The sequence below is a fragment of the Panthera uncia genome, chromosome A2 (assembly GCF_023721935.1).
Source record: "Panthera uncia isolate 11264 chromosome A2, Puncia_PCG_1.0, whole genome shotgun sequence".
Classification (NCBI taxonomy): Eukaryota; Metazoa; Chordata; class Mammalia; order Carnivora; family Felidae; genus Panthera; species Panthera uncia.
In genome coordinates, this window is record NC_064816.1 from 129,117,645 (window position 1) to 129,140,589 (window position 22,945).

At 32.9% G+C, this 22,945-nt stretch overlaps 1 protein-coding gene across 2 annotated transcripts in view; it reads right to left on the minus strand.

The window, feature by feature from the left end:
• Nucleotides 1–5,460: 5,460 nt before the first annotated feature.
• TFEC (transcription factor EC) overlaps nucleotides 5,461–22,945 on the minus strand; it is a 136,878-nt gene continuing 119,393 nt past the window's right edge. For both annotated transcript variants that reach the window (XM_049642975.1, XM_049642976.1), the window contains 5 exons: nucleotides 21,322–21,436; nucleotides 19,103–19,159; nucleotides 15,438–15,513; nucleotides 8,669–8,816; nucleotides 5,461–7,786 (listed from right to left, as the gene is read on the minus strand). In XM_049642975.1, the coding sequence (XP_049498932.1) occupies nucleotides 7,406–7,786; nucleotides 8,669–8,816; nucleotides 15,438–15,513; nucleotides 19,103–19,159; nucleotides 21,322–21,436 (777 nt within the window). In that variant the 3' untranslated portion in view covers nucleotides 5,461–7,405. The remainder of the gene's footprint in view (nucleotides 7,787–8,668; nucleotides 8,817–15,437; nucleotides 15,514–19,102; nucleotides 19,160–21,321; nucleotides 21,437–22,945) is intronic.

The window sequence follows — 22,945 nt, forward strand, 5'->3', positions numbered from 1 at the left end:
TAATGCCAAAATGTGTAAAGTCTCAGATATCCCCCTCTTGCTGTACTCAGGTATGTCAGAATGGCTTTCATAGAACTATATACGGCTTCTAAAATTGTTAAGAGTCATTGTAAAATCTTGAAGGACTTAGAAACCTACTTGCTCCCTGTAATTATATGAAATAAGTATTTTTGAAGAGATAACCATATAACTCAAACACTATTTTTCTCCACAGACACACAGCATCACCTTTCACTTGTGTAAGCAAATAAATTACAATCTTGACTATAGTATTGTTTGCAGCAATTTAATTTTTTCCGAACATAGCTCTTATTCTATTATAATGCTTGAATGATTCCCGTGCAATGTTTCCAATCCACTTTTCCTGGCTTGTGAAACTTTTTAACGAAATGTTAGCATTTGCAGGCACCAGATGTTTTGACATAAGGAGAAGCAATATGTAAATTTTAATCCATGCTAGGAACAATAGCCTGCAGGCACCTTTTTCTTATTACGTGAATCATATACTTAACCGCAATATGGTCGGACCTATCAAAATCATCACCATCTAGAATGTTGTATTCTTGTCTTCTAGTTGCCAATTAATGAAACTGATATATATTTTACATGAAGGGTATCCACTACTTAACCAATAAGCCTTGTTGTATTTTACCACTTAACTACCCCATAGCTAGAATTCTGCAGGTGATAAATAATATTGGTGGTCAATAAACCCAATGCTTATGTTATATCTAAATGGTTGATACCTACATGTATCACTTATTTTAACAAAAAATCGTAAAACCTGTTACAGCTGTCTTCATCTTTTCCAGCTTTTTGACCCAATTCCGAGCAAAGGGTGTGTTTGTGTGTGTGTGTGTGTGTGTGCATGTGCGTGCGTGTGTGTGTTTCTAATATGCAAGATTTGGGGACGGCTTCCAATGTTGCCTATATGTAGATTCCAATAAATAATAACATAAGATAATATATTCTTATATGTAGCATCATTTCTAATATCCTGACATTAGAAAATTTTGTTATAAGCTCCCACGTGGGCACACATATATCCATATCCAAGCACATCACACCTGTACGTACATACACAATAAACAGTCAGGTATAAAATCCGTTTAGTCATCCAAATTTTCAGTCTGTATAGGGCCAAAAAGTTATCCTGACTCTTTAAATCTATATTAGATTGGTTATTTCTTCCCACACATAAATGATTATATTGATCAATATTTTTTGGCATTGATTAATGCTTTAAAAATATTTATATGATATAACTTCTCTTGAAATCATTGTTTCACTATGTGCTAACTAATTTGGATGTAAATTTTAAAAAATAAAAAATAAAATTAAAAAAAGGAATGCACCTGTATTTGAATATAAAATATTATTTTCTATAGTCAACTCAGAGGTATCCTATTTTATTATTTTTAAAGCAGGTATGTAGAAGAAAATTCATAAACATGGTATTAAATATCACAGTGTCTTAACATTTAACTGAAATCCTTATTAATTTCATTATCAAGGGATAGGTCTAGTCAATACCAATTAGCAGCTTTAAAATGTTTTACATATTAAAATACAGTATTCTATTTATCTTAGATTGTCTGGGGACCATCTAGTATATTAAAATATTTTGCAGAGTTTCTTAGTGATTTCACTTACAATTATGCCTGTTAGCAAATTTGCAAGAGTTTGATAAATATTTCCCATAAATCAAAACCATAACAGCATGGAAAGGCAGATGGCAGGAGACTAAAATAAAGAATGTAACAATTATTTTCATTAATAGGGAAATATTGGATCACTGTTTTCAGCATGGACTGTGTAGTGAGCAGTTGTCAGTTGTGAAGTCTCGGGGCTGTTAAGTATCCTTTCAGATGATTAACCCACATTCTGTATTTTCCAGTGCAGTCTATAGACAAAGGCAGAGTAAAAAGTACATTAAAGCATTTAATAAGTGTATGCATTCATTTAATATATACGAAGAAAATATTGGTACATTTTTTAAAGCGTGTGCACAAAGACTTATGTATGTATTAGAGTATACACCAATTTTCTTCATTTTCCTATAAAATAAGACACATACTTTGTTATTAAAAATGAAAAATAGCAATAATTACAAATTCTATGGTCTCATTACACTAGCAATGTTTTCTTGATCTAAGCAATGTTAGATTACAGTTATAGGAACGTTACTTTAGCTATTCATATATATAGAACACTATTAAAGTCAAAGATTTTTAACTGCATTGTTATTATTAAGATTAAATAGCTAAATTAGTTTTAGCCTTGTATGCCATAAGCAACTGCAGTGCTGTTAGATAAGATCCTTGAATTTAGTTAGTTTTTAAACTTTAGTATATTAAAGATTAATGTAACATGTAACTTTCTGATCGTATATAATTCTTTCAGCAAAATAATAATCTACCATTTCTTTTGCATATTTTCTCATTTGTTTGTTACATATAACCACCAGTTTTAAATAACACAGAGATAAAATTTATTTCTTTGGAAAAAATAAAGTTGACAATACAGAATTTTTGAAAAAAAATGGTAGTGCAGGAATGGGGGAGGTAGCATTGCAAACACAAAAGTCTTTAGCTTTATTCTTGAAGCCTATTAAATAAATGTAGGAAAAACACATTTTACTGAGGATTAAGAGAAACAATTTGGATATGTAGAAATACATACACAAATCCCTTCACAAGAAGAAGACAAAACATTCCCTTTTATGTATACAACAATGAATAGTAGCATTTCATGATTCAATTAGTTGAATCCAGTGGGAGGTTGTTGTTTTTTAATCAAAATAAGTATTTTCTGATAATCTCTTATACACTCAAATTCTCTATGAACTTCACAGAAAAAAAAGGTAACACAAAAATTTTAAGATAACTATTTTTATCAGTTTTTGAATCACTTCCTTGTTTACAAATTAAATATTATACAAATGAAAAATACTGGTATATGCAAAGACTAATGATTATAGGAAGGTCATATGACACATTAGATCAGCAACACTCTAAATGTGTTTAGTATTTGTTAAGCACATTTAATGAAATCTCTGTATATGTAACTTACACTAACTCAAGTTGACATCTTATACTTATCAACATGCGGGCCACTGGAAGGGCAAATGATGTCATTCCATGTAGCGTATATGGGCTGTGTCATTATCAATACTGAAGCAAAATTCAATCCTTCAGGTGTTTTCAAGAAACCCAGATGGTTGATCTAGTGCTGATAACACAGCAAATGATTAATTGATTCCAGTTTTCATCTACATCTTAGATATTATAAGATCACTAAATATCAGCCTAGGGATACTGTAAAAACATTAAAACACTTATAGTTATGACATTTATTAATTTAAACATCAAAATTCCACAATATCAGAACCGCAAAAAAGTATTTTCATGATACTTTGAAGTATAATAAAATTCAAATATGACTCAATCTAGCAAAACAAAGAAAAAATACATTCTTCTTAACGTTGAGAAATCTAACTTCTCCCCTGACATAAAGGTAAATGAGCATGCCAAATCAAGAAACTCATGCCTAATTTTTTTAAAGTAAGAGCTATTAAATATTTTATTTACAGTCATGTGAGTGGAAAAAAATGAGTTAAAAAAAACGAGGAAGGCTATTTCTCAATGTCCCTAGCTCATCTGGGTATTTATTATTTAGAGCTTTTGTACCCACAGAAAGAAGGCTATAGTCACTGATATCATGTCCGTAAACTGAGAAAAGTTAGTCTGTATATATAAATTCTGCAGTTATGGGAAAGGACACTAATAAAGAAAAAAATATGAAGAGGTACTCATAGGAGGCACTTGTTATTTCAAGATAATTTGGAATTAGAAAGGCTGCTTAATGTGAATCCATGAAAAGATGATAGCCAATATTTTATAATAAGTAGAGACAAAAGATTGAATGGGACATTATCTTGAAAAGATAACAAAAAGTAATTAAAATAAAACTTTTGTCTTATTTTAAACAAACTTTATTATAATTACAATTATGCATTGATTCGTTGAATGAACAAAGCTTGGTTAATTGTGTATTAGAGTCCAGCGATAGCTGATGCTTTTTGTAACAAAATTGTTTGATAAACAATATACCTGTTTTACTGTAGTAAGTCTCATTTCTACAAAAATATTCTAGACATCCATCAGTTTCCCCAGGATCTCTCTTGATTCTTAAGTACTCAAATAATTTGCTTTTGATTTATATATTTTTGATATTTATATGCTCAGTTTAAAATGTTAACATCAGATGTTAACAATATCCAATAATCATAGAGAAACTGGCCTATGAATATATAACATGAGTATATAACAGGAGGTATATAAACAACAGGGGAAGGGGTCTACTTTGTAAGTAGGGGTCTTTATAAGAAGGGGTCTACTTCCTTTGTGAATAGTCTAGTGTTTGGTACACTTTCACTTTCCTAGGCAACCTCATCACTTTGGGGGTCGAGAGAGTGATATACAGATAACTAGGGCTCCCTCCTCTATCACTGTATATAACATTAACTACTCACTTAGCTCTTGAAAGATACATAGCTACAATTCTATCCATTAAAGTAACAGAACTGATAGAGGAATTCTTTACCTGGCATTCAATGAGACATTCAGGAGGTTCGTAAAACCTTCAGGTACATGCAAATTTTCGGCTGTATATACAACTCTATTTTTCTGGGGAGTCGATAACTTTCATTAGATTCTCAACACATTAAAAAGTTAAGAACTACTGACTAAAATTAATTTTTTAATCTATTTCAGTTAACTGTGACAGAGCACCACTCTTTACTCAGTTTTTAAAAATCCATTTCCTATTTTACAGTCCCCTGGTAGCTATTACAATCTGAAAGTAGCAGCAAATATTAGTCGTACCCTTTCCAGATCTCGTTTGTCCAGGCTCTACCACCTGTGGCAAGCTCTTCCATTAGCTAAGATTATGAGGAATGTGTTTCAGGGTTGCGCAGTAGTATTTTAACAAAATGGAAAATAATGACAGAGTAATGACATCGTGAATGCAAGTCTTCTCAGAATATGAAGAAATGAGAATACTGGATAAAATGAAAATAGAGATTAGCCTCTATCTGGAATGTGTTTTACATGGACTCAAAAACATATCCATTTTCTATGATTTATATTGTAATAGTAAACTATTGACCCAGATAATGAAGGGGGATTTTACCATAAAGTTAGAAGTATATTATGTTATCTTGAAAATTCTTGAGGAAGTGTAACTTATTGCTCTTTTCACATGGCATATTTCAGATGAATTTATCTATCTGGCTCTAATGACTATTCCCATAAATTTAGAATTATTTTTCCATGTCAAACAATAAAAATCATTTTAATTCTCCAAACTCTGGACTAATGTTGTAAGCTAAGCCTGAGATAATTATTAGACCATAAGAATTTAATACGTTCCCACTTTCATTAGCATTATGTCTCAAATTTCATGATGACATAGTTCCCTATATGTAATACCTAAAGCACCCTTTCAAAAATTTATCCCAAAGTTAATAGTCAAGAAAGATTATCTCCAAATTACTTTAGTAATGTACAGTAGCATTTTAATTTTTAGGCTTCTCTCTTCCAGTAAAAAAAAAATTCAATTTATACCATATCATTTCATTCTAGTATTCAAGGTCTTGTACAACATGTTGCCAATATTATTTTCCAGGACTTTCAAGCTGGCATCTTCTAGGGTGGCCGGAACTTTCTAACGAATGTCCCATGAAGACACATCCTCAACTTATTCTCACTTTTACCATTTGGTTGATATTATTCTCTAATATGCCTTCTCCTTATCCAAATTTATGATTTTAAAATAAGTTACATTCTACCTTCCCGTAGAGGTTTGTGATTCTCCAACCTTTATTCATTTTCATTTTCTCTGACCTTCTATATTTACAGCTTATACTGTACCATGTAGACTTTAATTCGTGTGTCTTCTATCTTCTGCTGTTGTTTCTCATGCAGTCTTGTTACTCTCTGAGGAGTAAGACCATATCTTGCTCATGTGTTCTACATTTTCACAGGATGCATTGCAGTTTGAGTATCTCTCCATAAAATACTCATTGATCAGATGAGCAATCATAGAAGTCCAGCACTGAGCAACAGCCTTGGTAGGTCAACCCCAATCCCAAGCTCAAAAGAGAAAATTTTGAATAAAGCATTATAGTCACACAATTTTTAACAAATACTAACATAGCTAGCAAAGTCAGAGGGTGCTCTAAGTACTTATGGGAATGGAGATTTGTCCTCCAGTCAGAGCTCAATGTAATAACAAAGAGTCTGTTTTACAAATGATTTTGTCAGTTGGAAAACTAATTTTCCATGTTGTCAATTTGGAGCAAAACGGTATCACTTAATTAATTTAAATGCATTTTTAGAGACTGTGATAAATTTTAGATAGCTGAGGAATTCTCATAGTAGGGGTGTGTATGTGTGTGTGTGTGTGTGTGTGTGTGTGTGTGTATTTTACTTACTGAAATTGATTATCCAACATCTCTTTTTGTTGAAGAAGAGAGGATTTGGACTGTGGTTTCTGATGCTGATTAGAAAATCACAAAAGTGAAGGAAAACAAAAAGGAAATATACTACCTACATTGTGTGCCTGTGTGTAAGTGATGTTTGTGTGAAGTGGTAAATTTTCAGTGCAGATTCTTAAGGAAAGTATTCAGTGTGTTCCTTCTTTGAACATAGAATGTCTCCATAAATATGCAAAGATATTCTTAGAATTACTATAATTGAACTGACTAAAGGAATTAGGGCCTAATTTTAGAAAGCAAAGTTTTTATATATTTTTGGTATTTTATTGCGGAAAATTTTAATGTTCATTATAGATTCACTTTTCAATTAGAAGTGACAGATAACAGTGTCTTTTAACTATTTCCTCTATCAAATTTGAACTTTAACCAACACATCCCATTAGATAGTGGAGAAAGGCAATGAACTACCAAGTCTGTTGAGCTTGATACTTGAAAACTAAGGTAAGACTGGACTAGGAAGGAGTTAGAAGTGAATAAGAAAAGGTTTGTATATTTCAGTAGGTTTACTCCCTGCAGTGTGTTAGTTTCAATGGTACATCACTCCATTGCTACTTTTAAAACATCAGTAGAGAGCTATTTCTTATGTTGTACCTCTTTCCAGGAAAACAAAATTTAAGCAGATTTAGACATCTTAGTCAAAGAGGAAAAATTCCTTTTTTGTTCTCAATAATCTTCAATGCCATGTTTCTTCTTCCTGTGAATTCTTCTGTCGTTTATAATCAGTTTCTCTTGAACGGTATATTCCTTTTGGAAAAATTAAGCCAAAGCAATATATGAAACAGAACGTAATTGCATAGCACCTGCGTAGAATTGCTTCCCAGTTGATGAATCGAGCCTGTCTGTTTTTTATAACTCATCGCCATCATCTGAGCTAAGACTACTTCTCCTACTGCTTTCTTTGGAAACTGCAGGGGAAGTGGCAGACAGCAGAGGATCTGTTCCAAATGGAGATACTGTGTCATCCAGTAGCATGTCATTCAATCTTTGTTCCTCTTTCAAAGAGGCACTAAATGATAAATCTGTGAAGTGTGACAAAGGATCAGAGAAGGCCATAGCTTGATCACAGAGCTCAGGGCTGGTCCCCTGAGACAGAGTCAGTTGTTGGCAATAGTCTACTGAATTCTGCTCAAGATGGGTCTGTTGTTTGGTGACATGAGCACCTAAATCAACTGTGCCAAGTGAAGCCAGGGCTGGCAGACCATGAGCACGAGCCTGTATTTCTAGTTCCTGCAATTTCAAATGAGAATAATTAAATAATGACTTTGAAGGTTGACTTGACTCTGGAAAACCAGAAAAGCAGAAATAGGAACAAAATACTAACAAGCATTCAAAATGAAGAGTAATACATACTATAATATTCTTTGCAAAGTAATGGAATCTAGTATATTTCTAGTACCTGAAAAATAACCCTGAGAAAACTATACAGATTAAAAAAAATTATCCTCCCATTGCTGTCTAAGGAATACATAACATATAATGGTTCATAGTGGCTCAGATTACAATACAGCCATTTGGAGATAGTGGAAAATATTTCACTTATTCTTCCTGATTAATTTCTCAATATAAGACTATTTCATGGAAACAGAGTAGTGCTTTACCTGGCAATAAGCATGCTCACATAAAAAATATTGGAGTTATGAAAACCCATATTTTGATATTTTGTGTCACATGAACAGATGAGGAGTGACTTAATATATACTGGCACAATATGCCTTGGGGCAATGAAATCCATAGCAATGTTACTAAAGAAATAAAAGGGAGAGAGAAGAATTTAGTCCTTAGTGTCCAATTTTATCTAGAGATACAAATGTTTTACTTATTATTTTTCAGCTGGGATAGTACTGTGTGTTTATAAAATTTGTTCTATTTTCTGCATTTTGCAATTAGCTGTTGTCATTCACTTATTTCCAAAGCCACCTTGATCCTGGACTTCTAATCAAAATCTAATTGAAACAACCCAATTCATGAGCTTCTAAAAGGCAATAAAATTATCCTTCAGAAGGAAAAATAATTGTTAATAAGAAAAAAATAAATGAGGCAATGAATAAAACCGATGATGGATAAGTCATATATAAGCTATGTGGTTCATGGCAACATTTTTATAAAAACCTGAATTCGGAGTAGAAGCCGCCTGTTAGCCTGCTCTAATTTCTTCTGTCTGTGTTCTAATTCTCGAGCTCTCTGTTGTTCTTTTTGTAGCCACTTGATGTACTCCACTGATGCTTTCAGAATGGTTCCTTTGTTCCAGCGCGTATCACTACAGAACGGAGAGATAACCTTTTCACAATTGTGCATGTCAGCAGAATCCATAAGAACTTACAAAATCTTTTACATTAATATGAAATAATGATTTACATGACTATTATTCACTCTTAGATATTATTGCTTCTGAATAGAAATTTTAATAGAATAGTTAAGAAGCCCTTATATAGTAAAATTAATCCCAGAATGAAAATAAGTGTCAAAAGAAAGTAATAAAGTGACTTTTTGTGGGAGAGCTAAATGCAATATCATGATTCTACCATTACAGTTTTTATATTTTTAGTGAAAATTGCTTTTATTATTAACTCCGAGATTAAAATCTATGTGCGGTATTTCTGCATTAATGAACTAGGAAATGTACATTACTGAGGACTTAAGCCTAAATTTTTTAAGATCATTTCAAATGTACCGATCTTTTAACCTACTTTCTAATAAGGTTGCTTTTATGCTTCTAAGAAAAAAAAAAAGGTTTCTTCTGAATAGTGATCCTGAGTGATTGTGAAACAAATCAGAGTTTGGCAACATCACTTTAAGCAATAGAGCAAAACTTTCTAGAATCATTGGGCAAATTTTTCTGCACAAAAGCCATCAATACTTTTTTATAAAACCGGATGACTATTTTTAAATAAGTTTAAGATAAGTAAATATAATTAAATACAACCAGATAACCTTTCAGGTTATAGCATAGAAAAAATATTTTATTAAAACTTATTTTTAAGACAGGAGAAATGATAAATCTGGAATCACAAAATAGGCTACCAATTTTAACATCTGAAAAAATACATCGAAGAATTTGATCCTATATGAGAATTAAGAATACATGTGGAGAATGAGGGCAAGCTAATCGCTAAAAGTTCACCAGAGCTGTTGTAAACCTTGATGCATTTTTAGTTTAGAGTCATGAGATTATTTTTAATACAACATACAGTGAGCATGTAGGAAAATTTTAAGATGATATTATACTGCATGTACTTTTGGTTTCTATGATCTATATGAGACATATTGAAATTAATATGTATTCATTAAGTGATCAGAAGTGGGAAGATATAGTTTATGAAAAATCTGACTTGTACATGCCTCCTTGCATGTTCAGGTTAGATGATAATTCCATTAGCCATAACAAATTAAAGGAAGATGCATTTTTCTACCGGCAGGTGAAAATGCTTACTAGGGCCTGGTTAAGCTATCTTCTGTTAGAAGGCACCAACCCATTACCAGAGTCTGTCTAAAGTGTGCAAATGCGGGGCGCCTGGGTGGCTCAGTCGGTTAAGCGTCCAACTTCGGCTCAGGTCATGATCTCACGGTCTGTGAGTTCGAGCCCCGCGTCGGGCTCTGTGCTGACAGCTCAGAGCCTGGAGCCTGTTTCAGATTCTGTGTTTCCCTCTCTCTCTGCCCCTCCCCTGTTCACGCTCTGTCTCTCTCTGTCTCGAAAATAAATAAACGTTAAAAAAAAAATTTAAAGTGTGCAAATGCTTTGCCAGTTGTCAAAGAGCTGCTGGTCTCATCCACTCACTGTGACTTAGCAGGTGATGGGAAGGTTATGCAGAAAGAGGCTACTTTTGGGAAGGTTATGCAGAAAGAGGCTACTTTTGTCATTAAACTAAAAAAGTACCTGTAACTCAAAAAGGTATTGGATTCCTGAATTAAAACTCTAAGCATCAGCAGAAGGCTTATGGTACTAATTTTGTTTCATTTCTTCTCATTGGAGGAAAAACTTGAAGAACAGAAGAAATAACAGGAAAAGGATAACTCTGGTCAACTTTGAAGTTTAAGGTGATGTTTATTTAGGTCTAAAATAAACCTTCAAAATGCTTGTAGAAGTCACACAATGGGTCTTCCAACAATTTCTACCTGATACCATTTGCATTATTTTTTTTAAAGTTCACTCTATTTTAAAACCATTTTAATGTATGAGGTTTCTTTTTAAAATGTTTTTGGGGTGCCTGGGTGGCTGAGTTGGTTGAGCATCTGACTTTGGCTCAAATCATGATCTCGTGGTTCATGGGTTCAAGCCCTGCATTGGGCTCTGTGCTGGCAGCTTGGAGCCTGGAGCCTGCTTAGGATTCTGTGTCTCCCTCTCTCTCTGCCCTCCCGCACTGGTGCTCTGTCTCTCTGTCTCTCTCAAAAATAAATAAACATTAAAAAATATGTTTGTTTTCCAAATTTATTAAGGAGATGTTTTTCTCTCAAGATAATTTCAAGCATCTAGGCATTAAAAACATTGATTATGACAGCAACGTTAATACACATAAAGGCATGCCTAAGGGATAAATGTAGATACTGGCTTTTCATTTTCTACAAAATGATTCTCCTTGAAGAACTTAAAACTTTTAGGAGTTAAAAGCTATGCATTCTAATGCACACATTAGATTAGGAATGTGGCCAGGGTAAACTATGGAGAATACAGTCTGTTGTCATCTTAGGAGAGCATATCCACCTAAAAGCACTAAAAAATAAAGAAGAAAGAAAGAACACACCATAGTAAGTTTGATATTTTTTTCTTTCAATCAACATTTTACACTTCTAATTTAGAAAGTCTTCCTAAGTCTCATTTACTGCTTTAACCACCATTCTTATACAAAAGCAGGAGCAAGTTCTGACAACAGAGGAAAAAAACCAGATCAATTTAGTTAAAAAACTGTCATCCAGTTTATAAATAACAAAGCAGAAAAACAAGAGTAATTTGCTAGCACCAATAGAATAATTCATGCTCTGACAGTATATTTTATCTCCACTAATATGAGTTTTTATAAATATGATTATATAAGGCATATATGAGGTGGACCACTACCACACATCTGTGGAAGCTCTTACTTTTCATGTTTGTTAGTTTCATTTGGTTTTCGTTTCTTTTCCAATCAATGATCAAGAGATTGTCGTTCCTTGGTTGTTTGTTTTCTCATTTAATTTTTTTCAGCATATAACTTTTTTCAACTATAGCTGTTCACTATATTATTTTCCCTTCTGACCTTACCCTTCTGACCTAGCAATGAAATACAAATTTCCAAATGTTTTTTATACATAAAAATGGCAACTTCATAGAATTCAAAATGTCTCTAGGTGTTGGCTCCGATTCCCTAAGCCAACCACTAAGTTTATTCTAATCATGAGCTGGAAAGGTCCTCAGAGGTCAACCACTTCATGGTTTCTGCTATTTGCCCAAGAGCACGTGGTGTTTAGAAGATGAGACCCAGTTTTCCTCACTTAATTCAATGCTCTTTTTGAAAATCTGTGGATTTCACACTTTCTCAAATGTGTCTCCCATAAGAACTATGTTTTCTACCATGAACCAGTGTATTCTCAGTGCATAAATCTGCAAAAAAAATGTTTCACCACATATTACTATTCCCTTTAGGTGTAATATGTAATACTCTAATATTACCAATACTACTCTTCCTTCTTTTCTTAAAAATGCTGAATCTTTCTCATGTGATTGATTTTGTGATCCATTAATAGGTTATAGCACACATCTGAAAAATCCCATATTAGATAATTGTGTAATCTGATATATTTCTTGTTTTTAAAAATTCTTATGAATTTCATTTTTTAAGTTTATTTTTTTTTTGAGGGAGAGAAAGAGCATGGGCTGGGGAGGGGCAGACAAAGAGGGAGAGAAAGAATCCCAAGCAGGCTCCATGCTGTCAGCATGAGTCTGACTCTGGGTTCAAGAATCGTGAGATTGAGACCTGAGCTGAAATTGATTAAGATGCTCAACCGACTGAGCTACCCAAACACCCCTAAAAATTCTTATGAATTGTAATGGTTACAAACAAATGGTTTGAAATGGTACAACAAATTAGTATGAAATGTATTAAACTCAAACTGAAATCTTGTTTTATTTTTTTTGATCCACTTCTTGTTAATTTCGGAATTGTCACAACATAGTAATAACATTTCTTCAAAATGAAACTTGCCTCCTCTATTTTATCCCCACACTCTATCTCCACTAATTAATTTTCTATAACTTGTTAGATTATCCATAGTAGTGTCTGAAAATTCAATAAATGAATCCAAAATAGTTTCATAGAACAAGTGACTACTCCTTAGGCCCATAGATCCAAGTTTTAAAGAGGCTATGTTCTGGATTCAACCATGGGACTCATGTTGGTGGACCCTAAGAAGAAGAACTAGGGTATTAGGCGAGGCCACCAAAAGCCAAGGGATAAGATGCATTGAAACAGAAATGGTATCGGATGTCTGGAATAAGAGAGCTAACAGTTAAGCATCTCTTCTGTCTATGCTATGTGTGCAGAGCCACATATAGATATCATTACCATCTGATCAATTAATGTGTTTTCAATTAGACCCAAAATAAATATCATTTCCATACATAGAACATAATATAATTAAAACAAATAATCATACCTCTTTCTGAGATCCATAAAGAAGAGAAAAACACTTAAGAAGGCTTACAATAAACTTTTCCCAATGATAATCTCTTTCAGATATGGTTCTATGGTAAATTGATCTTCTATATTCTAGATCATGGGTAGACAAACTACAACCTACAGTCTATTTTTGTCAATAAAGTTTCAGTGGGAACAGCCATGTTCATTCACATACATATTGTCTATGTATGCTTTCATGCTATAATAACAGAGTTAGAAAGTTGCCACAGACTATATGGCCCACAAAGCTAGAAATATTTATTTCTAGGCTAGAAATATCTGGCCCTTTACAGGAAAAGCTTGCCTTTTCGGTTCTAGACAGTGAATTAGAAGTAGAAAGAAGCCTTTTTATAACCAAAGTTTCTATAAATATATAGAATAATAATACCTCACACAAGATTTATAATGTGTATGATATTCTTATATATATTATTTGGTTTTATGTTTATAAAAACCCAATCATATAATTGGTGCCTTATAGGCATGGTGACATCTAAAGATGGTCAGTTAGGGTTCCAAATCCAGTCTTAAAGTCTCATGTGCTTTCTGCATATAACTATTCCCTGGCACTGTGGGTTAGCTCCACCAGTTATAAGAGAACCTTTCTTAATTGACTTTTATCCAATCATTTTCAAGATTAATTAATGTTCTCCATTTCCTTTGTGACATTCACTGACTGTTGTTAGGACAAAGTAGGTAATAGAGGGCAATAGGCCACCCTCTGATATGTCCAAGTATTTCTGTTATCATTGTGGTGTTGTGTACTTACTGATAAGTTATTAAATTAATGCCTATTGTATTTATTATGATGATAATATAATTAAATTATAGGTACATTAGCTAATGAAATATGAATGCTGATAAAAGAAGACATTTTTTAAAATAGTTATTGTTTTAGGAAGATTATATTAAAAGCCTTAGAAAAACTCAATTAAAATGTCAGTAAACTTTGCTTGCTTAAAAATATGCTGTCACATAAAACAAAACAAAAAAAATATGCTGTCACAAAAAGCATAAGCATTTTTAAAAGTCCATCTGTACTTAGGTTGTGTACGTGTTTGTTTTATTTTAAAGAAATTAAAATAGACTATACATTTTAGTGTAGTTTATGTAAGAAAGAAAAGCTACAACACATATTCAAACAAAAAAGCTTGGCCTTGGATTAAATTTTTGATGAATAAATGTGCATTTATATGTTACGTGTTAAAAAAATAAGACCTATCAGGAAAATGGGTATTCTCTTCTACTAATAGAAAGAGTTGCATGCTTAGGGACTTTAAAAGATTTGAAGAGTTACCAGTAGGGCCTACACTGTGACCAAGCTCTTCAGATTCTCCATCCAGAGCCTTTCTGTCATTCCACATGATGCCTTCTCTATCTAATATGCCCGTAAGGATAAATATTACACTTCTTTCTATTACAAATTATTGAATTGTCTAAATGAATTGGCACATTTGGATTCAGGGAAAGAGTATTTACAAATTTCACTAATATCACCATATCGAACATCATTGTTTCTGAATAATTGATGATCTCCAGTATCAGGAGAGAGCAGTTCTCGGTTTGAATGAAACATTTTCAAGTCATTATTAATGTAATACAACATATTTCTATATTTTAGAGAAACGTTTAACATTCTAACTTGATGCTTTGATTAATTAGGTAGTTCCTGCAACCTCAAATGTCTTGTTTATTAACTTTGAGTGTGGACGACACCAAAACATGGCTGAAAATTTAATTACAATAACCAATTATTGGTTGGCATCAATCAGCATGTTTTTACAATTCTTTTTTTTTACTTGCCTGCCTCCAGAACGTTCAGACCACTGAAAATCCGACAATTCAATGTCCATGTGCATATAAATTTTATGCTGGAAGGATTGCTATAACCATAAATTGAGTATACCAATGTCGTAAACAACATTTGATACTGCCACTAAATTTGCCAATATTGATGTCATATAGAAAGACCTGCTATGAACTGAGAAGAAATAATTTCACTATTTCCTATGTCTCAAAAGGACAAATGTTAGTAACAACCTTGACGTCTAATAACCATCAGTCTCAAATAGATACTTAACAAGAAGACCAGCAGTAGTCTTACTTTTACCATAAGCTGCTTAGTTTCCTAGTAATTGGTTCTCCCGTCCCCCCGCTTCCTCCGATCCATTTTGGGGGGGGGGTTATTCAAACCATAACATTATTATAGAAATTACTGTCGAACTCACGGATCATTAGACTTTGGAATAAGAGTGCCAAGCTCCTTGATTCGGTAATTAATGTTATACCTTCTTCTTCTTTCAACTATTAAAAAAGAAATATCATTGATTATTCTCATTAAAGCACAATTCACTTTTGGTCAGCTGTAAACTTTCTTAATAATCTTGAAAAAACATTTAGCAAAATAATTTCCATATAGTCAAAAGAGTATTCAAATATAAAATAAAAATTCAAATATATTTAATTCTAAAAATAAAGATAACAATATTAGAATTGTGATTCTATTGTTGACAATGTTTTCAAAACATTTTCTCTCAAAAACAATTTTTTTCACTTTTTTGAAATGCTGTAATACTTATCCATATTGAAAAATATATTTGCATTTATATATATTTATCCTATTGGATCATAACTTCACATATGGATTAGCCCATTAGGATCATAATCTTTTGAGGTCTACATCATGCCTACTCTTCTCATACAATACCTGAAGGCCTGACACAAAGTTTAGCACATGGTAGGCGTGTGTGCCCAACTAGACTGTAACTTCCTTGAAGGCAGGGGCAATTTACTCCTCATTTTTCTGTCTTCAGAGGGCTTGGCATATAGGAGGTGCTAAACAAATGTTGATAAGACTGTGAATATATTTTTCTAATCTAAAATTTTTCAATAATATATAGAATAGTGGTTTTCAGACTTTGGCAGGCATGAGACATATGTGAAAGGATTGTTAAAATGGATTTATATCCCAAACCTATTAGTAGGTCTGGGTTGGGGCCCAAGGATTTCCATTTCTAACAAACTCCCAGGTGATGTTGATGCTATTTGTTTAGGGCCTACATTTTGAGAACTACTGGTATAAATTCTTATTCAGAGACTGTTTTCTCTGTTTGAATTTCCATGAATTCATTACTTTTGGAAATTGTATGCATCTAATAAATGTTCAATAAATGTCAGATATACAAATAAGTAGAGCATTTCCTATATTGACCCCTATCAAAAGCAGTTTCACAGAGGATAGTGTAGTCTTATAGTCTACTCTATATTCCTAGAATCAAGAACTACAACATATACTTCTATATAATATTTTCTTCTAAAAGTAACATTTTAAAAGTTTTCCAGGAAATGAAGGAAGAAGAAGGTCATGAAGAAGAAGAAAATTATATATCAAAAATATTTGAAAATACTTTATACATGCTAAAAATTAAGATCTGCTACCAGAAACAAGGAAAGTCATGAAAGAATAACAATTGTCTGTACAAAGCAATTCACCATGAATGGATTTGACCTTCAGTAATAATATATTGGGATTAGTCTAAAATTAGAATATAATTGATTCTTGAGAGAGTTTGTTTTCCCTCTTTGCTGATCCTGTTTTCCCTATGCATGTGATTCAAAAAACAATGATACCACATTAAAAAACAAGAAAAGAAAATAAACAAAGGTACAGCTGATAGAAATACATACATATTTCACAGTAAGAATTATTAATAATTCTATGTTCACACATACTCACTTCTATATTATAAAACAGACTGTTAAATATAAGATGAAGAATAGCTATGAAGGATGTTCACAGTTTTACCTCAAAATAGGGAACTGGTTTAGTTTTAGAATATTTCTCCCAAATCTATTATTTAAATGCACCTTATGTAAAATATAAGAAGTTCCTCCTCTACTCTTCTTAGATTGTGCTTGATAAATTTTTAATGGCTAATTATAATGAGAACTTTGGTTCCTCAATGTTTTCATACCCAGTAGTAGTTATTTGTAAAGCAGTCAAGTTTTAAGAAATTACCAAGTTACTCTATGCCATGTGCGGTTTCACTCTTCACAGTTTTGATATATTCATTCATTCCTGTCCTTAGGTCAGGGTGAGAGAGGCCCCTATCCTGGACCCATACTCACCACATCCTTCCCCAGTGAGCAAGTCAGCCACAGAGTCAAACTACATTGGGTAACTTGCTCCAGGAATATCCTCCCAATGCCCTGAGCCCATTTCCAGAGCCTGTGCAGGCCACTTCCTAGTCCACCCTTCTGAGTGAGGACCATGACACCAGTGTGCTCACCTCTAGGCTCAAGATGTGGACAAGGGGAAGTTATTTCAACAGGTGGGTGTGGAGCTAAAATGTAGAAAATGAGTGTTCACGTTCATGTCTGAGGCCACTGGCGGCACAGAATGGAACAAGGAGTGGGGAGAGAAGCGAGATGGGCTGATGGCTGAAGGCTGGCTTTGCCTCACCCTTACATCTTCCCTCAGAGCTCTGATGATCTGAGAATTCTGAATTCACACCTGGACTTCCAGTCTTTAGAAAGAACAGAGCATATTTTAATTGAGCTTGACCTACAACTTTTAAAATTTAGATTTCTGCTAAGTGTGTTTTCATTTGTCCTCTTGACATGATCCTCACAAATTTAGGGATTGTTCTAGATTCATCATATTCAAAATATGATATTAAAAATTTTTAACATTGATATCTCCAAAAAGCAACATATCCTGGTAAGGGAATCCAGATTAGAAAACACTTGACAATGGACATACCACATGCCTATCATACTTTATGTTATTTAAACTGCAGATGTAGAGAAGAGAAACAAAGAACAGGAGAGCAATAATGAGTTAACAGGTTTAAAACTGAGAGAAAAGCCCATAGTTCCTTGCTGCATGAATCCCTTCTATCAACAACTAGCCACCCCTACTCATGTTCTACTTGTCTCATAATCTGGACCAAAGCTTATCTGCTCTACCACTAAGGGCTATCAGAATCAGGTCATTCCACAACGACCCTGAGGACAGTTGGAACCACTTGTCAGCTCTTCCCTCACAATCTCACAGTCAGAAGACTCTGATCGCTCTGTAATGCAGGCAGTGCAATATGATGCAGGGTTCACAGGTACATGTAGAATCAATTTCAGCTAACCACATGTAAGAACATTCGTGGTTTGTTTTAGAGCTTTAATGTTTTTATTTATTTTTATTCTTATTCTCTTGTCATTTTTTTATTTGGCTTCCAAAACAGAAAGGCTTCACACTCAATTAGTCAAGCTCACTTGACACAGTTAAGTACTTAAGACATGACCAAACACTATCAAGCTCAACATTGCTGCTAAACTACTTCCCTTGCTTATATTTCTCCATCTCATGTGACCCCTTATCAGAGTCAAACTGACCCCCAGGAAGGCATCAGAGACATTTTTTGCAGAGGTAGAATTCAGCAGTACAACATAAGCAATACCTTTCAGATAACTTATCATTAGGAAGGGAGGAGCAGATTGATACAGAAAGATGAGAACATGGAGTTGTTTCTTGATTTTTAAGTGATGTACATTTTGTTAAAGCCACTTTTATCTCCTTCAGTCAATGAGTCACACTAGAGTTCAAATGTAACTAAATGCACTAGTCTCTGTCACACCCAGCCTGCTTGACAGACAGAGTGATCAAGGAGACATTTGAGATGTTTCACTTCCTAAAATATGTAGCTTTTCTGAGAGTTCACATCATTTAACTTTCCTAAAATAGCTCAACCAGTGAGAATATACTATTAATTTTGGTTATGTGATCTCAAAATACTTATGGAGTGACAATAAAAGACCACATATTTTAATCTCTATGCATTTCCTCCTTTATTATTATTATTATTATTAATTTTAGAAAAAAGGAAAATATACTCACTGAGATTGTGGTTGTCCTTTTTTTGTCTCTCTTTTGCCAAAGCTCGTGTATCTGTTTCTGATCAAAAAGAAGATAATTCAGAGAGTACTTAGTTATACTTTACAACCTCTCTAGTCAACATAATTCAGAAATAGTAGGTGAAAATACTATATTACCTACTCCAAGTGCCATAATAATATTTTTATGCAAATATTTAGAAATTTGGAGCAAGTACTCTGGAAGTAAGAGGTAATGGTGAGCATTTTAAACTTTGAGTAGTAAAACCTAGATCTATATTCCGGCCTTCCATTTCATAGATATGAAATCTATTACCTAAATTCTCTGTGTCTCAACTCCTCATCTGCAAAATTGGTATAATTTAATACCTATTTGATTATCATTGTCATGATGAAAAGAGGTACAGTGCATAGCAAATGTTAAACTGCTCAATCATTATTATTATTTTAAGAATTTTAAGATTATTCAAAATTATTCCAACCTAAATTTTTACAAGCTACATTTTTCACAAATAATTATGATTTCTATATCCCTGGAGCTAGAACTAGCTATATTTCTCAGATATTCCTATCAAATAACTCCACACTTCCAAGAAATGATACTTTATGCACTACACGGTTTTAAGCATTTGTGATAGTCTCCAACATGGCCTACAATGATTCTCATGACATTCACACCTTTAGTAGTTCCTTTGCACATTGAACAGGGATGACCTGTGACACCAGCAGAATATTGTGGAAAAGACCAGTGTGGACCAAGACTAGGTCATAAAAGGTATGTACAGCTTCTGCTTTCGTGTGTCTTGGATCACTAGTTGGACTAACTTGCAAGACACATGAGTGAACTGTCTTAGGAGCACATCCTCTGGTCCACCTAGTGTTACATGTCTGTACCTCTGGATGACATCTTGACTGCAACCTTATGAAAGACTGAAGGAGAACAAATTTTCTTTTTTTCTTTTTTAATGTTTTTAATGCTTATTTTTGAGAGAGTGCAAGCAGGAGAAGGGGCAGAAAGAGAGACAGAGACACAGAATCTGAAGCAGGCTCCAGGCTCTGAGCTGTCAGCACAGAGCCCGATGCAGGGCTGGAACTCCCAAACCACAAGATCATGACTTGAGCTGAAGTCAGATGCTTAAACAACTGAGCCACCAAGGTGCTCCGAAAACCAATCTTCTAAGTCACCTCTGGATTTCTGACCCATAGAGATTATATGAAATAATAAATGTTTATTAGTTCAATCTGTTAAATTTTGGGATAATTTGTTATATAGCATAAATAATGCAGTGTTTCTTGCATTACTCTAGTTTTTAAAACAGGTAACATAAGACTATGATTATTTAAATTAATTTATTTAAAACTATATTAATTCATTTTAATCTAAATAATTTGTATGCATAGAAATTTTTGAGATATTGGCTAGACCCCAAGAATAGACATATTACACTTACTAAATTTGTTAATATTAACTCTGAAAAACTTATTAAAGATCAATGTTTGGGCTCCAAACTAAAAACTTATTACAGAAATTTCAACTTATTTTTTATTTTATTTTTATGGAGGAACTAACACTGGACATTGTTAAGTCAGGAAATTCTTATTTTGATGCACACCTGCTTCAAATCAGCTGTATGACTGTGAAAATAACTCTTCTGACCCTTGATTTCTTCATCCATATATTGGAGGAACTTGACAGTTCCCCTACAATTCTTTTGAGTTGTAGCAATTTTGAAATGTACTATTGAAAACTGAGAGTTTTTTTTTTACCTACTTGAGAAAATTAAATGTGAGTCTATCATGAAATTCATAAAACAGGCTAAAAAGGGGGCAATCTAATTGTTTTATATCAAATCTACATACAGAAAAAACTTTTTCCCCTAATCAATTATTTTGCAACCATGTTAATAAATTGCATGTATTCATTATCAAAATGAAGCAACTTTAAGTGAACAACTTAGTCAAGTTGGTATATACACATATATACACAAAGCATACGTGTATATTTCCCCAATTCCTAAAATAGTCAATTCAATTGGATTATAAGTTATATTAACGTGCTGTTTGGTTGTCACTGGAAAAAAAAAAGTGAATTTACTATCTACATTTCTCCCATTTTAACTATTTTGATAATATTTGAAAAATCATATTCAGCTTGGTAATATGTGTCACTTATAACTTAAGTAGTTGACTTAAAAAGGGATAAAACTATAAAAGCAACATTACCTGTAATTTCTCTTTTCATTGGCAGACTACCTGGACAGGAAGCACTTGTAAGGCCCATATTAACTGGAGAAATTCCCTGATCACCACTATACACATCCAAAATACTTCCAGATAACTTTGGAGGAAAGGAAAGAAAAGATGAATCAAACCATATGTGGACATTGATATATTTAGATGCATATTTAAAAATTTCCACTTAATTAATAATAATTTGTTGTAAATAGCATTTTAATTTTAAACAAGAGTGAGTATACGTTGACTTTTTAAAATCATTATGGGATGCTTATGGATATGTTGAAAAAAGCTATCTGTATTTAAGCAAAAAGAGAAATTAGTTCATTCACAAAAGGAAATTCTGATTAATATTTACAAAGTTATAGAAGTTTGACCTGCACATTACCTTGTTATAAGTGAATAAGATTTTAAAAATCATTTTGACAAAATCAATATACATATTAGCAAAACTGGAAAGTTCTTTGCATACCATAAATTAGGTATAATGGTTGAACATTTTGGAAGCCTTCTTAATACCGTCAGTGCTACCAGCAACTCACAGTCAAGAGGTGTTTTACACTGGTAATTAAGTGAGAAACTTTCTTTCCTTCCTGGAAGGCATACTTTTTCTCATTGCACACTTAATGTTCTAGATTATTATAAATATCCCAGCTGGTAACCCAAAGTAGTCTAAAACTACTTTTGCCTCTAGTGGATATAGGGTACATCTAATTATAGAAACACTGCAACTCTTAATGTGCTTCTTGAGAACAATTTTTCAGAAAACTAAGATGCTTTATAACACAATTGAAAATTGTACCAATTTATTATTTAAAATGTGCTTATTGATTTGACTTCCCAAGAAAATTTAATTTAAATAATATTCATAATTCAAGTTAATGCTCATTATTCCAGGGCAAGCCACATTTAAAATGTAGGATTTGAATATTTAAAATATTTCCATTCTAAGTATTTCATTTCGGGGCAGTAAACTAAGAACTGAATAAGTAGTCACTTTTTTCTTTCCTTAAGGACTAGAAGCAATACAAGTAATCAAATAAAGCTATAACCAGATTATTACAGAGACCGTAACTCCTTATTCCTATTTTCTGTAAAACTCCAATTCAAATGGAGGGAAATTTTTTGATACTTATAAAATGAGACTGAAAATAAATGTGAAGAAAGAACATTTTAACACCAAAATTAATTCTGACATAACAACCTGTTAAACTATATGTAATAAATGTTGTGTATTTCCGAGGGAAAAGAAGTTGGAAAATACAGTGGAAATCAGGCTAATATATGTGAATGTGTGTTTCAATAAGGACATCATAGACAGCATGTGGTATTCTGATATATATTTTTATATACTGATTCTTTTCATTATTTTCTCAATTAAGACTCCTCATCTTTATTTTATATAAACTCATTGTTTTAAAATATATTTTAATTCATAAATATTGGAAGGGAATACTTAAGTTGGGTATTTATTCCTTCTCATTTCCTCATCTGAAAAATAGGAATGAAGTTCATCAAATTGGATAGATGATGAGTGCTTATATCATAACAATACAATTAGGAAGAAATCCTAAAAGCAGATATTTCCCTAACATGTGAGTCACTTAGTCAT